The 16,383-nt window shown below is 56.1% G+C and overlaps 7 protein-coding genes across 7 annotated transcripts; 4 read left to right on the top strand and 3 right to left on the bottom strand.

Annotated features, from left to right (window-relative positions):
* Positions 1-231: 231 nt before the first annotated feature.
* Positions 232-3,517, top strand: LTHEOB_4737 (C6 transcription factor; the record flags this gene model as incomplete). The annotated part of the gene is made up of 5 exons (XM_035513804.1): positions 232-554; positions 609-714; positions 845-1,689; positions 1,780-2,935; positions 3,032-3,517. The coding sequence occupies 5 exons, from the start codon at positions 232-234 to the stop codon at positions 3,515-3,517; spliced, it is 2,916 nt and encodes a 971-aa protein (XP_035374786.1).
* Positions 3,518-4,166: 649 nt separating this feature from the next.
* Positions 4,167-6,018, bottom strand: LTHEOB_4738 (Threonine synthase; the record flags this gene model as incomplete). Its single annotated transcript, XM_035513805.1, has 3 exons — positions 4,167-5,207; positions 5,263-5,853; positions 5,962-6,018. 3 exons carry the CDS (start codon positions 6,016-6,018, stop codon positions 4,167-4,169), a joined length of 1,689 nt encoding a protein of 562 aa, XP_035374787.1.
* A 312-nt stretch (positions 6,019-6,330) lies between these two features.
* On the top strand, positions 6,331-7,392 carry LTHEOB_4739 (4 -phosphopantetheinyl transferase protein; the record flags this gene model as incomplete). Its single annotated transcript, XM_035513806.1, has 2 exons — positions 6,331-6,402; positions 6,457-7,392. The coding sequence occupies 2 exons, from the start codon at positions 6,331-6,333 to the stop codon at positions 7,390-7,392; spliced, it is 1,008 nt and encodes a 335-aa protein (XP_035374788.1).
* Positions 7,393-8,299: 907 nt separating this feature from the next.
* LTHEOB_4740 (Riboflavin kinase protein) lies at positions 8,300-9,712 on the top strand (the record flags this gene model as incomplete). The annotated part of the gene is made up of 2 exons (XM_035513808.1): positions 8,300-8,413; positions 9,098-9,712. The coding sequence occupies 2 exons, from the start codon at positions 8,300-8,302 to the stop codon at positions 9,710-9,712; spliced, it is 729 nt and encodes a 242-aa protein (XP_035374789.1).
* A 1,257-nt stretch (positions 9,713-10,969) lies between these two features.
* LTHEOB_4741 (Pre-mRNA-splicing factor spp2) lies at positions 10,970-12,304 on the bottom strand (the record flags this gene model as incomplete). The annotated part of the gene is made up of 1 exon (XM_035513809.1): positions 10,970-12,304. One exon carries the CDS (start codon positions 12,302-12,304, stop codon positions 10,970-10,972), a length of 1,335 nt encoding a protein of 444 aa, XP_035374790.1.
* A 1,131-nt stretch (positions 12,305-13,435) lies between these two features.
* On the bottom strand, positions 13,436-14,700 carry LTHEOB_4742 (Short-chain dehydrogenase/reductase SDR; the record flags this gene model as incomplete). The annotated part of the gene is made up of 2 exons (XM_035513810.1): positions 13,436-14,038; positions 14,170-14,700. 2 exons carry the CDS (start codon positions 14,698-14,700, stop codon positions 13,436-13,438), a joined length of 1,134 nt encoding a protein of 377 aa, XP_035374791.1.
* Positions 14,701-15,252: 552 nt separating this feature from the next.
* On the top strand, positions 15,253-16,223 carry LTHEOB_4743 (Dihydroneopterin aldolase; the record flags this gene model as incomplete). The annotated part of the gene is made up of 2 exons (XM_035513811.1): positions 15,253-15,957; positions 16,008-16,223. The coding sequence occupies 2 exons, from the start codon at positions 15,253-15,255 to the stop codon at positions 16,221-16,223; spliced, it is 921 nt and encodes a 306-aa protein (XP_035374792.1).
* Positions 16,224-16,383: the final 160 nt, after the last annotated feature.

Consider the following 16,383-nt stretch of genomic DNA (forward strand, 5'->3'; position numbering starts at 1 on the left):
GAAGAGAGCCAATTCATCATCAGCCTCGCGCCTGCCAAAGAAGCTGCCGCCATCTTTCGCTTGCGCGCCGACGCCCTGGTCCCCATCACCCCATTTCGCCGCTTCCGGCTAGCCCCCCGCAATCGCCTCCAGCTGCACTTTATCCGTCGCCATATCGCTACGTCATCCGAGCACCTTCCCCAGCGCGGTCCACATGCTCGAGACTTCCATTGCTCCGCAGCTGTAGTCGCCATGAGCTCCACCGAGCCAGCCCGCCGCTCGGCAAAGCATGTGGCCGCCTTGCGTCACCAGCATCTGGGACAACAGCAATCAAGCATGGATCCGCCCTCCCATACGCCTACGCCTGCTGCAAAGGTGGCCATCCCGCCGCTACGTCCCAGACTGGATCCAGCACCTCCACCCTCGGCTGCCGAAAAGAGGCGCACGCCCAAGGCTTGTGTCGAGTGTCGGACTAGGAAAATCAAGTGTAACGGCAAGCGCCCTACCTGTGAGCATTGCGAGCAGTGCCAAATTCCCTGCGTGTACGCCGAGGGCAAACGAGAGCAGAACAAAAGGTAGCCCCACCGCCGCCATCCTCCGCCCCATCAGGGCTAATGCTCTTCTCATAGAGCTACAGAACGGAGCGACCGCCTGCTACAACTTCTCGGTGACATCTCCCGCGAAGTATCTCTTCCCCCACACCTTCAGCAAAAGATTCGAGCAATTGAGTCTGAGGTATGAAGTTGTCTATCTCCCTAGCTCACCTCGTTATTGCCCTACTTGGGATTCGCCAAGCACCGCATTCCCGTGCATGTTCTCGTCACATCGGCTGCTTGCCAACAATGCCCACTGACAGTGAGCCAAGTCGACTCAGATCCTGGAAGATGATACGTCTGTACGCTCCCTCCAGACCATAGCCTCAAAGAGGCGGCGCAAGTCGTCTGGCAGTGCCGTTCCCGAAAAGCTTCCCAGATCCTCATCGCCTACCTTACAAGGGGAGGCCGATGTCTCCGCAGACGTTGGCTCCGAGGAGTCTGTGGACATTATTGAAGAGGACTTCAACCGCTCTGAGAAGGCTAGGGCCACTGGTTTCATTGGCAAAAATTCCGAGGTTGCCTGGGCCCGTCGTCTTTCCCAAGCCCAGCACGGGGGCATAGAAAACGACGTACGGGGCAATTCGTACGGCAAGCCCGGTAAGAGTGAGGAAGCCCAGAGAGATCGCCTGAGCGCGAGAAAGGAGCGCCATGCTGCTGAAACTCAGAAACATCCTCCCATATCTGACTTCACCTATCACCTGGATACGGAAAATGTCCTTACCTTTGATCATGTCGACAAAGATGAGCTTCCACCACCACAGGTTGCTCGACATCTACTAGATCACTATATGGACACAGTTCAAGATGCGCTGCCAATCCTCTCCAAATCCGTCTTCCTAGACCAATATCGGCGGTACTCTCGTGCAAAGAACCCAGAAAGCTTGCCTGCAACATGGCGTGCCATATTGAATATGGTGTTTGCCATTGGTGCTAAATTTTCTCATCTAGTAAATGCCCCCTGGCGCGGCGACGAGCGAGACCATCTTGTGTACTACACACGGGCTCTCAGCCTTGGAATGCCCGGAGATGCTATCGTCGCCCACCCTGACCTTCAACGTATCCAGGTCCTCGGTCTCGTCTCTTTCTATTACTTGACCATCAGCCAAGTCAGTCGGTATGTCAATTGCTTGGAACTAATGCGTCGTCCTCCCGGCTCCGTGTCGCGTTCCGCCGTTTTTGTCAAGTCTGATACTTTATTACACAGATCGTGGGTTATGATTGGTTTGGCATGCCGCCAGGCTATTGCTCTTGGCCTGCATCTTCGCAACTTGGATCCCCACAAAGATGCTGTGTCTAAGGAGAAAAGGATCCGGGTTTGGTGGTCCCTCTACTATATTGAGAACCTCCTTTGCGAAACTCTCGGGCGGCCTACTGCAGTTGATCAGAGGTTTTGCTCAACTCCAGCTCCGGCCCCCATCGACGAAGCCAGCTTGGCCAAGTCCGGAGGAAAGAACCTCGAAGAGTGGAACAGGTGCCAATCAGAAGCGTCATCCACCCCGGCGAGCGAGGACAGGAAAGCGGTTCTGGACCTAGAATCTACTCCAAGCGTTGCGACTAATTTTCGCAACCGTGTCCAACTCGCAGTCATCTCCCAAAAGATCTTGGTCAATCTTTACTCAGCCACTACCGTTCAGAAATCCTGGGAACGCGCACAGTACGAGATCGTTGCTTTGGGCACAGAACTTGACCAGTGGTATGGGGGCCTCCCAATGGAATTCCGGTTTGCCCACTCGGAGGACAAGAATGCCTTCTGCCGAGAGAAAATCCTTTTAGGATTCGGCTTCTACAGTACGAAGATCCTCCTCAACCGTCCTTGTCTGTGCCGCATCGACAAGCGGATCCAAAAGCAGGGACAAGGCTCCAAAAACATTGATCAGGAGCGCGCCAGGGAGTGCGTCATGGCTGCTAGAAGCATGTCTGACCTTCTTCCCGACATGGATGTCCCAGACGTCAACTGGATGTATTACAATGGCCCATGGTGGTGCATAGTTCATCACCTCATGCAGGCGATGACTGTTCTGATGCTGGAGTTGGCGTTCGAAATGTGCCACATGAAGGATCTTTCCGTGAACCAGGAAGGAATCTTGCATACTGCCAGGAAGCTGCTCCGCTGGCTCACAATGATGGCTGCGAACGGGAATGAAAGCGCAAAGTCTGCGTGCAAGCAGGCTGAGGAACAATTCAAAGGGTTCTCGCCTTTTGAACATATTGATACCTCTGACCTTGTGGAGATGGCCGAACGCGGATCAGAGCCAGCGTCAGAGCACCTATCCAAGGAAAGGAAAGGCTCTGCTGACTTCACGCCTGATCGAATGCAACACTCAATACTTGGTTCTTCTGCCCAAGTGAGTGGGACCCCTGTGAGTAAGACGGAGGTTTGGGACGGAGCTGAGCGGCTTAGCTCAACCCATGCTGTAAAGCAAGTACGGGATCACATAATCGTTGACACTTTTCAGGATCAAACCATGGAGGACCCGGAGCAATCCAATGTCCCCAACCATGTCACCTTCCAGCATGACCAAGAAGAATCGTGGCCTCACTACACCGACGAGGAACTGTGGTCTACGGACTGGACCGTACCGGTCGACTCAACATGGAGCACTGGAGTCTTCCACAACATGTACGATTTGAGCAACCCTTTCATGGCCTTTGGCAACCCACTGGCTCCCCCCTTTCCGCTCGGCGTCACTTTGGGCAGCGATGCCTCCGCCGCGTTTGTGAGCCATCATGTCCCCCACGGAAACTACGAATACGAGGTTGCGACGATGTCCCAACCTCAGCAGCATCACCAACCTCCAACTGAGCACCACCCCTACCAATTCTCGCCACCAACCCAGGATCAGCAACAACAGCACTTCGTGCAATCTATGGAGCAGCAACCGCATTTCCAACCACCATCGACGAATGACCAATGGCAGCAAAACCCGCACAATGACCATTAAGCACGCCGTTTCAGAACACAACGACAGCTTTGTTTACCAAGAGCGCTCTCTACTTCCGGAACGATGTTGGAGACCAGGCTTGACACGCCCTTGAAGCGGTCTATGATCCATTCATCCTGCTCTTTTTCACCTTACTCTTGATTTAATTCTCGAGCGTCACTACTGCGTGTTGCTTTCTTCTTCCCTCTCTCTGCCCCTCTTAATTACGGCTTTGTCATCGGTTTACGGCTGTAGCTAAACGGAGCTGAGACCGTATACCGAGCTTTTCGTTCCTTTCTTTGTATGCTTGGTTTGGGTCATAGTTTCAAAATGTGATATTTACGGTCCAAGATTTTTTCTACAGGTCAGGAGTTGCATTGATACCAGAGCCGAGGCGGGTGACGATGCTGCATGCTAGCATCTTATTCTCTCTTGAAATCGTCTCTATTGTACGCTAACTTTTTTTCGTTGTTCAATTCACCCCACATCACCACTTTAATTCGCTCGCCCTCTTTCGTCTTTTATCTCGACAGATCATCATTGCGTGCATGCATGCATGCATGCATACGTGTAAAGAAAATTTTTATCTCAAATCCCCCTTTACCAACGTAAAAAAACGAAAAAGCGTAGCCAATAAATTCTTCTTCCTCTAACCAAAGACGACGCCCTTCTAATGGCCGTTCGCCAACTTCTCCTCCTCGACCCTCTTGATGACGAGGCTCCTGATGCCGTCGATGCCGTCGCTCTTCCTGACGACGGTGACGCGCTTCTCCTTCTGCTCGAGGCCGACGAACTGGTCGGGCAGCACGGTGGCGAAGTCGAAGTCGGCCTGGTCCTTGAGGGCGAGCTGGACGGCCTGCGAGAACTTGGCCGGGTGGGCGGTGGCGAGCGAGATGTGGTGGCACTGGGGCGCGGGGGCGCGCTCGACGCTGCGCTGGGCGGCGGCGATGCCGATGGCCGAGTGGGGGTCGAGGATGTAGTTGCCGGCGGCGGAGAGGGTGCCCTTGGTGCCGTGGTGCGCGGCCTTCTTGGGCGCCTGCTGGGCGGCCGTGGCGAGGTAGGTGGTGCGGATGGTGGCCAGCGTCTGCTCGTCCGACACGCGCTCCGACTCGAAGTCGGCCGAGGCGGCGGCCAGGATGGACGCGTCGACGGCGAAGCCGCCGGCCGTCTTGAGGTCGTTGAGCCAGCCGCGCACGCGGTCGCCGGCGGCGGCGCGCCTCTCGGCGACGGTGGCCGAATCGCTGGCGATTTGGTAGGAGAGGAACCAGAGCAGGCGCTCGAAGTTGCTGGACACGAGGATGTCCATGGCGGGCGACAGCGTCTCCTTGACGCCGCTCTCGTGGGCCTTGACGCCGTCGGCGGGCAGGCCGCCCGTGGCCGCGGCGCCGTGGACGGGCTTCTTCTCGTAGCGGCCGCTCTTCCAGAAGCGGTCGAGGATGTCGTTCTCGTTCGTGGCGATGACCAGCTTGTCGACGGGCAGACCCATGCGCTTGGCGAAGTAGCCGGCGAGGATGTCGCCGAAGTTGCCCGTGGGCACGACGAAGCGCACGGCTGCGCCGCTGGTGTAGGCGGGCGAGCGGACGAGGGCGAAGTAGGCGGCGAAGTAGTAGGTGATCTGGGCGAGGATGCGGGCCCAGTTGATCGAGTTGACGGCGGCCAGGCGGTGCGTCTTGTTGATGGCCTCGTCGGCGAAGAGGGCCTTCACGAAGTCCTGCGGTGGTGTGAGATCAGGAACTTAAAAAGTCTGTGACTGGAGGAGAGCTTACCTGGCAGTCGTCAAAGGTGCCGTCGACGGCAAGGTTGTGCACGTTGGCGTCCAGCACCGTGGTCATCTGGGCCTCCTGGATGGGGCTGACCTTGCCCTGCGGGTGCATGATGAAGACCGACACATCCTTCTTGCCGCGCAGACCATAGATGGCAGCAGAGCCCGTGTCGCCGCTCGTGGCGCCAATGACGGTCAAGTGCTCCTTGTCGCCCTCAGTCTTGCCCTGATTCCGCCTCACGAGGAAGTATTCGAACAAGTTGCCCAAGAACTGCAGGGCGACGTCCTTGAAGGCGAAGGTCGGGCCGTGGAACAGTTCAAGCAGGTGGATGTTGCGCTTCTCGTCGAGGGTGACGGTCGGGGTGCGGTCCTGGGCGCGGAAGGTGGCGTAGCTCTTGCGGATGAGCTCCTTGAGGTCGGCGGACGGGATCTCGGAGGGCGAGATGTAGAGCGAGAAGATGGCGAAGGCCAGCTCCTCGAAGGAGTAGTCCTTCCAGGCCGTGGCCCAGTCGGCGGGCAGGGCGGGGATCTCCTCGGGGATGAACAGGCCGCCATCGTTGGCGAGGCCCTTCAGGACGACATCCTCGAAGGACAGCTGGGCGTGCGAGTCTCAGCTAATGTGTATGTTTGCTTGGGAGCGGGGCGGCGGGGCGGATTGAAGTTTTTGTCAGGGCTGCCGGCGGCGGCTGTGTGAGCGACGTACATCGTAGGATCCTCCGCGAGTGCTGAGGTAACGTTGCGACGGGGTGTGCGAAGCCATTGTGGTTATGGGGGTTGTTGCGGAGTGCAGTTTGGCGTTGTCCCAAATTATTGACGGCCTGGATGACTCCCGGCGGGAATGCGCTGGGCCCCGCCGATGTTCGGCGCTCGCCCCGACCCATTTTTCCTCACGTCAGAGTCGTCCAATCACGCCAGCCGCAAACACACCGTGTCCCATCTGATAAGTGCTTATCTGATCCAAGGTCTATTTCTAGGTACCACTTTCAGCCGCATTCCGTCTCACCTCCGACTCTCTGTCGGCACGGCAATGCGTTCCTCTCAAACTGAGTCCACCTGAAACTTCCGAGTCGCCATGGACCAAGAGTTGACCTACTGGCTTCTCGACACGCGCTCCCTCTGGCCGGGGAGCCGCATCGAACAGGCTGTCCGTCTCACCCACCAGACTAATTCGCCGAAGCTGCGCTGAACCTAGCAACAGGCAGCCGACGTTCTGAATCTACTTAGCCCAGAGGAGCAAGAAGGCGTGCGAAGAAAACACTTCATCCAAGATGCTCGCCTGAGTCTGGGTTCTGCACTGCTCAAGCGAGCCTTCATCGCCAAAGTCACCGGCGCGCCCTGGCACAAAATCCGCTTCGGCCGCGCTGGAGATCCTGTGCACGGAAAGCCCTGCTACGTGGCCGAGGATGGGAAGCCTGTGCCCAACATCACTTTTAACGTCTCCCACCAAGCTGGCCTCGTCGCCCTGGTTGGGTCTACGGTGCCCGGTGTTGAGCTTGGCGTCGACATTGTCTGCGTCAATGAGCGGAACGACTTCCGAGTCATTGACAAAGACGGGTTTGACGGCTGGGTTGACATATACGATGAGATTTTCTCCGCCGAGGAGTCGTGGGACATGAAGTACAATGTCGACAGCGTACAGCTCCTGGACGGCTCGATTCTCACGTCCGCCGAGCTCGGTCGCAGTGACCGCTGCTGCCGCCGCGATCAGACTCTCACTGCCCACCGTACGCTCGAGGATGGCCGTACGGAGCCGGTCACGTTCAGTTCGGATCTCTTAATCGACGCTAAGCTGCGGCGGTTCTACACGTTTTGGTGCTACAAAGAAGCCTACATCAAGCTAACAGGAGAGGCGCTCATGGCGAGCTGGCTCAAGCAGTTGGAGTTCAAGCACGTGCGGGCGCCGATGCCGGGGATAGTCGCGAGGTGCTCCACCCGTGGGTCCTGGGGCGAGAAAGTTGACGATGTCGAGGTTTGGCTACATGGCAAGAGGGTTCAAGATGTGCGAATGGAAATCCAGGCCTTCGAAGAAGATCGGATGGTCTCAATTGCAGTGAAGAATGTTGTTGGAAGCATACCATCGATCCGCAGGGTCGACTTGCATGAGGATATCCTGGCATTTGCTTCTGCGAACTGATGTCTTTCATACGTTTAAGGCTTGCCCGTTTAGCGGCTTCGAATCACTCCTCGTGATTATCGATCGATAGCCCTATAGACCAAAGTTTATCCCCTTTCGCCAACTTTCCTCCGTACTTTTTCGCCTCGGTATGAGTACAGCACTGATCGATAGGGATTCGTAACATGGAGCGGCACTCCTCGCGGTCCAAGGTGATCCGCCCGCCCGTCGTAGATGAGACTTCGGTGGTAATAGTAGCTGTCGCATCATCTTTTGACCATATAAACTGGCCGTCGACTTTAGTTTCATAGCTGTATGCGTCCTTGGCTGTCATGACGGTTTGGCCCCCGTATTTCCCGCAAAAGTTCTCTATGGCGGTTATGAAATTCCTTCGGTGCTCATGCGTTCCTTTTACTTTACTCCCGCATTCCAGACCCTTATCCTTAGCCTACTGCTAGTTAGTAGAGCTGCAAATGATAGGGTTGCTTGGCTGTGAACAAACATGGGCTGTGACCAGGAGCGCAAGGAAAGTAGCGAGGATGAGAAGGCGGAACATGTTTCAGTAGCTAGTTTTGATTCTGGAGGTCAATGCAGCCTGTAAAAAGGGAAAATTACTTGGATATATATCTGCGACTGAGCATCCGCCTCAGCCATGGTTAGAAGGCATACAATATCTCAACATCCGAAAAGAGAGCATGCTTCCACGCCGTTCTTTCGCAGCCCCCACACTAGTCCGAAGCGGGCGATGGCGCACCTTATCGATCATCTCGTCATCCCGGCCCGACCTCGCTATCCAACCGAAACTCCATTACCAAGCACCATCCGTCCACCCTGCCAATACATACAACAGGAAACAGCCTGCGACCTTGGTTCCGCTGTGCTCCCAGTTGCCCACCCCTTCTCTCAACTCCACCGCCCACCGACGAAAATGCGCCCCGACGGTCCTCGCGACCCCATCGCCGGGCCCGACGTGCCGGAGCCTCCGTTCCCGCTGAAACTCGGCGGCAAGGTCATCAAGGGCTTCGGTCGCGGCAGCAAAGAGGTGAGCTGATCATTTACTCGTCTATTGAGCCTGGTACTGGCCGTTATACGTCTTTTGCTCTCCTTTTCTGCTTTCCTTTTTTTCTTCTCTTTTTCCTAAATCGTCGGATATGTCCGTCGCTTCCGAGGTCCGACGATCGTGACAACGTCCTGGCTTCTTTCAGAGCCTGCGGCACAAGGAAAATGCCTCCATGGATGCGACCGAGGCAGAGAGGATACAGTAGTTTGATCTGCTGTTACCTCCTTGTTGGGCCCAAGAAACTTGGCGCGGATGACTCCTCGGGCGGAGCACGTGGCTTTTCAGCCTCACACGTGTAGGCTCCTCCTTAACTAAGATCCTGGAAATAACTGCGCAAGAAATACCAAAGCTGCATACTTCGGTATTTATTTGCCGAGGATTCCCAGCACTCGTTGCTTGGGGTAATACCAACACCATGCAGAGACGGGAAGAAATGCCTTCATCACTAGAGATCAACGCCCTACTTGTATAATCTCGAGTACTACTGACTTGTAATTGCTCACGAACATTACCAAAATCTCCCTGTACACCGGCTGTCTTTCTTTCCTCTTCGCTTTTTTCCTTTCTTCCTTTTCCTTTTTCCCTCCTTCTTCTCAGGCTCAGTCTCCACCCTTGATTCTTCCGACTTCTGTACGAACATAGCACTAACGACCTTCTCCCCACCAGCTTGGCATCCCAACCGCCAACATCCCCCTCGCAGGTCTTAGCGTCGGCGGCCATGAAGACCTTGAGTCAGGCATCTACTACGGCTGGGCAGCGTTAGACTTCGTCAGCAACGACCAACCAGATGCGAGCGCCACCTCCAGCACCAACGGCACCACCACCACCGCCGCCGCTAGCAGCAACAGCAGCATCGCGTCCAAGGTGAAGAACGCGGGCGGCAAGGTCGCCGACGCGGTCAGCAGCGCGCTGTTCAGCGGCAGCGGCGCGGCGGATGAGGAGGAGTGGGAAGGCAAGGGACGCGTGCACCCGATGGTCATGAGCGTGGGGTGGAATCCGTTCTACAAGAACTCGGTGCGGTCGGTCGAGGTGCACATCATGCACGACTTCGCGCAGGACTTTTACGGCGCCCACCTCAACCTCGTCATCCTCGGCTTCATCCGCCCCGAGTACGACTACGTGTCCAAGGAGAGCCTGATCGACGACATCAAGACCGACATCGACGTCGCCGCCAGGAGCCTGGCTCGCCCCGCCTACGCCAAGGTGCGGAGGGATCCGTTTTTGTTGGACTTCCCCAGGGATGAGGAAGGGAGGAGTTTGAAGGATGATGTTGCGAGTTGAGGTGCGTTGGGGTAGTGTGTACCTGGACTGGGTTATAGTGGAGGGAATATGTCGATGTTTGTTGAGATTTCTTGCTAGGCTGTTAAGCGCGGGGCGATACCTCTCAGAAAAATAGAATTTTCGCTGTTCTCTGATTGGAGGGTGAGGTCGTCTCGGAATAGACTATTCGAATCAGGTGAGCATGAGAGGACTGCGTGTTGCTGAGTGCTGATGAACCCCTTTGCTTCCAGTTGGATTGTCTGGATAATATCAAAGCTACCACAGATTGTGCCGAGTCTGCAACCCGATCGATGGTTGGGCGTCAGGATCCGGACGAAACCAGGCGGGCGGGAAACATATTGGGCCAAGATTGAAGAGCACGATCCTTTGTAGTGTTCTGGTACACACCGCCCAAGGAATTGTCCGGAACCAGCTCCACCACCAAAGCATACATACAACAAGCCCCTTCGAAACAATCCTCTGAGAACAACTCCGTTCCATTCTTTGGACATCTCAGTCTCAGAAACGATGCAAGGAACGTAGTATGCTTACCCTGAGGTACCGACAACCAGTACCAAGAAAACGCCGATGTTCCAATCCGTCCGAGCCAAGAAGCGGAGACCGGCTATGACCTCCACGGTCGAAAACCCACGGATGTGTTGAACGCCGAACTAATGTCGCCGACGTGTACCTCGAATCTCATGAGCATACGGACGAGATCAGAGGCACAACCAAATTAGCCGCCATCCGGCTTTCCCGGATGTCCTACGATCCGGTCAGCGCCGCGGATGTTGGAAATTCGCCGACGAGAGACCAGAGCTCGTACGAGCTGGCAAACGGCGCTCGGAATGCCAACGTGGTTCAGCTGAATCCATTCACCTGGAAATTCATATTGGACACTGTGATAGCATTCTCTGCGTTACTGCTTCAATTTTGGCAGTGTAGGTAGAATGTGATATTCAACATCAAAAGTTGGGACTTCGCTGTGACGCTGGCTCTAGCCAAGGTAGGGTCTCTGGTATCCTACAACGCTGATGAATCGTTATTGATAATCCTCCCGACATTAACTCCGCCAGCCGGTCGTGATGTGTAATTTGAAGTATGAGATCCTCCGTGTTGGTCCGGATTAGTATGTTGCGTCCTCTGATTATGATACATCCTTCCTCCTTTTTGTCCGTAGTTCCTGTGCTGACCAACTTCCCGTGTAGAATCCCCTCAGTAATTGCTAATCCGCGGTCCGCATTTGGTCCATATCCTCAGCTGAAGGAGCAATGATTGTTAATCGTCTCGGCGTCGGCGTCGTTCACGATCCGAGTCGCGATATTTGTCCCGACTTCTGTCGCGGTGGTCACGGCGCGAAGAGGACTTGGAGGAATAATCGTCCCGACTCCTGTCGCTAGGCTTGCGATCTCTCTCACGATCGCGATCCCTATCACGATCCCTCCGGTCGTAGTCCTTGCTGTCGTACTTGCGTCTCCGGTAGCGATCCTCGTCCGAGGCGCTGCGGTCGCGGTCGCGCCGCGAAGACCGGTGTTTACTGTCGTAGTCCCGGTCTGAATCCTTCTCCCTCTTGCGCCGGTCTCTGTCACGGCGGTCGGATTCGTAATCATCCTCATCGTATCGGTGACGTCTTGAGGACTTCTCGGAACGCCTCTCGGAATCGCGCGCGGACGAATCCTTCTGCTTTGCGAGCTCGCGGGCGCGTGCCGCTTCCTCCGCCTCTTGGTCCGCGATCTTTTGCTTCAATTCCTCCTCGGTGTACTGTTCTCCCGTCTTCTTGTTTCTCATAACGACCGGATTGTAGGATTGCGCCGGTTTCCCTCTTTTTGCGCCTTTACCCCACGCACCCAGCTCCTCAGCGATTGCCTTGTCAGGCTTTGCGCCGATGCCCATCAATGCAGGCCTCCTCTCCACGACCCTTGGCTGTACTGCCTTTTGACCCTTCCGCCTGCCAATGGCCTCGCCTTCCTTCCAGCCCATGCCACGCAGCATCGCGGCTCCGAATTGTTCCACAGGCACTGCCTCATACTCCTCGAGTGTGGCAACATCCGGCGCACGCTCATAGTCGCGGCTGAAAGCCTCGTCCTCGTTGTCCGCGATGGGCACAACTAGATTCGACGCTGTCCCTTCGCCCAGTAGCGCCTCAAGCGCAAGCTGGTCCTCCGTCTTCGGCACAGCCGGCTCGGCAGGCGCTTCCTCCGTCGCCTCAGTGTCGCCATCAGCCTCCGCCGCATCCGCCTTCTTCACAATGTTCAAGCCGAAAACGGGCTTCTCCTCCTCGAAGTCCTGCTCGTCGTCGCCGTGGCCGTTCGCCTGAGGTCTGCTGGGGAGCTGGCTCTTCTGGCGCTTGCGGGCCTGGCTCTCGGCGTGCCAGTCGCGGTTTGCTTGCTTGGGGATGACGAGCGGGCCCGTCTCTTCTTTCGGTTTCCGCGCGTCGATTGCACCGCCGGCGGATGCATCGAAGTGTGAGACGTCCTGCGCCTTGGGTGCGCCCTCATCCTCGTCGTCCGAATCGTGCAGTGTCGAGTGCGGCCGCTTCTTGGTATTTTGCGGCGCCGCTTTCTTGGAGCCGAGGGCGAGGGAGAATTTCGGGGGTGCGTCGGGCGCTGCCATGGCGGCGGAGGAAGAAGTCGAAGCGCGCGGACGAGGTAGGTAGATGGTAGGGAAGTATGTCGTAGAGTTGCTTGAGAAATCCACAGCCTCAGAAGCGTAACCTTGAGACGCTGCTGAGTAAGCGTGGCTGGTGCTCAGCTCTGCTCACGTGCGGCGTGGCTTTCGCGCGTCGAGCGAGCTTTACCGAATGCGCCTAGTGGCCGAATGTTTCTCCGAACCTTCTATAAGTTCTGACCTTCGATCGCCAAACTTTTTTTCTGCAGAGACTGCAACAACCCGCGCGCCATGCGCACCCATGAAATGTCGCTGGCACGCCTCCCACCCTTCTCGTTCTTTTGCTAGGTAAGGACATGCTTCTCCCTGCGACACGCGACAGCGCCCTCCCCTTGAATGATGACACCTTTAGAACATGTCTTCTTTTCCCAACTGAGTCGACCTTGAAGAAAACTGTCTGTCCGGGACCCCTTCGCAAGGGTCCTGCTACTTGCCAGTAAACGTTGTCTGACACTCATTCACTGCTGTCGCGCATGCAGAACCTTCTTGAGAGCTTTGCTAACGACACTGAAGATTGTAGAAACTCGCACCGCGTCATCCGCGAAAGCCTCGAGCTTGTAGTAGCGCCCGTTATCCACCTCTCTCGGTTTGCGTATGAGTCGTTTGGGTTTGGGAACGGGCAGCTCCTATGCCTAACAGCAATGTTTTTGTTTGGCAGGGAGCGCGCTCTACATGCTGTGGCCTAGTGAACCGCACTGTTGCAGCACTGACTACGCACCGTTTACATTAATCATGAATAAGGTCAGTCATGAGTCCTTTACCACTCTGCACACCACCCCTTTCATGATGAAATCCATACCACATTCGCAGTTTTCACTCTAGCCGTCGCATAAGAACCCATCTTAGACGGTCGATGAGAGCACAATCTTCCTTGGATGTCTGATCTTCACCAAATTCCACATACTGTTCGCATCAACCTGTTGGAACCCTGCTAACAGTAAGAAGTATTAGGTTTCAAATTTGCAAGCGCCAAGTTAGCGTTGATATGCTTCAAAGCGAATGAGCTATGATCATGATATTAGCTTTAGTAATAATACAATGCAATGTTTATCCAGCAAGACCTGCTTCCCGTGTTCTCTATGTGCTCTTCCTGTTCATGTCAACGCCGAAATTGCGCATGGCGTCGTCGACACCACTAGCTCCTCTGATTATCCACTGCAGCCCCGATGGCAAGACATTCATCCACTCCATCCATCTTGCATAGAGTGGGAAACTGATCTCACCACCCTCACCCGCATCAATCATCCTGATGATAGCCTGTGCGACCTGGACAGGCTCAACGATGGGGGCGAGGAAGCCGGATGGCGTGTCAAGGTCGCCGAAGAGTTGAGTTCCTAATTGACCGGGAGTCACCAGGATCGTCCTGATATTCTTCGCACCGGGTTTGGGCGATTGCCTCAGTTCTGCCTGCAGAGAGGTGTGCATGGCTATGAGCCCAGCCTTCGCGGCCGTGTAGTCGGACAAGCAAGCGGCGCCGACCTTTCCGAGAACGCTGGAGACGGTCACAATCGTACCACCGTTGGGCGCGTTGAACATGCCGGGAAGAAAAGTTTGCAGGGTGTTGTAGTGGGCGAGCAGGTTGACGCGGAAGTTGCGCTCGATCTCGGCCGGCGACAGCTCGAGCAGCGGCTTGCCGTTCACAACGCCAGCGTTGTTGATCAAGACGGTCGGGGTTCCGAGCTGTGAATTGGTCAGTTTAAATGCACAAATAGCATATCTTCCCCCTCTCTCTCAAACGAAGAAGAGAAAAAAAGAAAAAAGAATGGAGGATGGAGGGAAAGAAGCAACCCGTCAATTGCGCTCCTACGTACATCACTCTCAATCCTCTTATACACCCTCTCCACCTCCGCGCGATCCCCCACGTCGCACCGATAATACGTCACGTTCTTCTCCTCCAGCAGCCTCTCCGCACCCACCTCGTCCTCGCCCGCCACGTCCAGCACCGCGACGCTCGCGCCGCGCATCCCGTACACCTCGGCCACCAGCGCGCCCAGCCCGCGCGCGCCGCCCGTCACGACGACGACCTCGTCGTCCAGGCTGACGGTGCGCGGGGGCCCGAACGCCGTCCGTCGCCCGTAGTGCTGCACCAGTAGCGTCCACAGCGTCACGGCGATGGCGTAGGCGCAGGCGACCTGGAACCGCAGCCACGTCGTCGGCGTGCCGATGGCGCTCAGGCAGAGCGGGATCAGGCATGCGATGAAGGGGTGCAGGATGCTGCGGTTGGCGATGTCGGCGAGGAGGTCGATGGTGAGTGGGTGGTACCAGGGGTGCGGGCGGCGGGGGGATTGGTGTTGTGAAGGCGGGAGGGCGATGGGTGGTGTTGTTTTTGTGGTTGTCGTCATGGTTGGTTGGTGGGGTTGTTGGGCGTGAGTGGTGGGTGGGAGTGGGTGAGGAGGTCCTTTTTTCTGGGGGGAGAGGGGGGAAAGCTGCTATTTACACGAACGGGAAAGTTGTGTCTTTTCTCTCGCTTCACGGCCAATTTTGTTGCGGAGGTTGAGGAGAGCAGAGGCAAAACGCGGTGCGTCTCGAAGGACGTGATGCAACCGCCCGGCAAGACCCTAGTCGGCGATCCTGCGTCAGCCGTCTGCGAATGAGCTCGCGCGCTCTGCAGAGCGACACCGGACACAAGCTGCTCGGCCAGCTCCGTTCTGTAGCGATGACCAATTGAGGACGTTAATACATATTCACCCCGTAGGAACAATGTCTTGCGGTCGAGTACGTCAGGGTCCATGTGGAGTATGTGATGTCACAGCAGCTTTGATTATTTTAGAGAGCTGTACCCTGACGTCGCTCAAGCTGTGGCCCTCCACCGAATATCATCGCACCAAAAATTCCACGTCTGCTTTGAACCCTGCCCCCATCACGCCCCTTCGACCACCTATACCAAAACCAACATGCACTCAAACATGCAAACAATGCCTGCGATAGCCCAACACGGTCGCATTCCGCGCGGTACCGAGGACCGCGCAGAGTACACCAAAATCGCCCAGTACTACGCCCACGAAGCCGCCGCGCGCTGGCCGGCCACCGCCGACACGGTCTCGCTTTCCTCCCTCAATTTGGTCGTGCCCGCCGGTCGCGATGTCTGGGGCCGTACCGATCGCGCACAGCCGCTCGCCCTGTCGCTCACGGTAGCTTCACGCGCCGGCTTTACATCTGCCGCTGCTAGCGACGCGCTCGACGCTGGCACCGTGCACTACGGCCATCTGAGCAAGAATTTGCTCAAGGCTCTCGACCCCTCTACAACCAATAATCAGTGGCTCAGTGGTTTGGTCGTTGCGAGTAGAACGAGTGAGGCGTTAATCGCGACGGCGGCTGAAGGCGCGGTAGGAGCTGCCAAAATAGACGTGTGCTTCCCTAAGGCGAGTACGCTGGGAACAGGCGCAGGCGTAGAGTGGACGGTGTTTTACAGCCCTGCCGGAGAGGTGGTCAGCTTCTCGAGGCAGTTATATGTAAAGGGCATGGCAATTCCGACCCTGATTGGGGTGAATAGCAATGAGCGTATGAAGAAGCAGTTGTGCGTGGTAAGCGTTTGGATCGACAGGGTCTCGGATGGGGCGATTGACTCCTATAATGTGGTGGAGGATATCGTGCTGAAGGTAAGCCGTTCTTAGAATGGGTGATTCTGATGCTAACACTGTCGACCTAGGCCGTTGGAAATACGGATTTTGAGACCCTTGAAGCGCTGGCCGAGAGGGTCGCCCACGTACTGTTCGACACCTTCATCAAGAGTGAAAGCTCTACCTCGAACCTGAGGGTTCGTATTGAAAAGCCTTCAGCCGTGCCACTTGCCGACTTTCCAGCCATTGAGATCTACAGGACTCAACAGCAAGTGCTCCATACCAACGGCAGCGCCCTTCAATGAGTGTCTATCAGTCAAATGGCCTGATTCAAAATGGAGGTTTCTGCACGATCACCTTAGATTTGCAGTGGTCTTGCACACCGAGGTTCTAACCACTCAACACTTGTGACTTCTACGGCCCAAGCATTTCAAACAAGATACGCCCATTAAATTGCACAGCAAG

Source organism: Lasiodiplodia theobromae (assembly GCF_012971845.1).
Source record: "Lasiodiplodia theobromae strain AM2As chromosome Unknown scaffold_12, whole genome shotgun sequence".
NCBI lineage: Eukaryota > Fungi > Ascomycota > Dothideomycetes > Botryosphaeriales > Botryosphaeriaceae > Lasiodiplodia > Lasiodiplodia theobromae.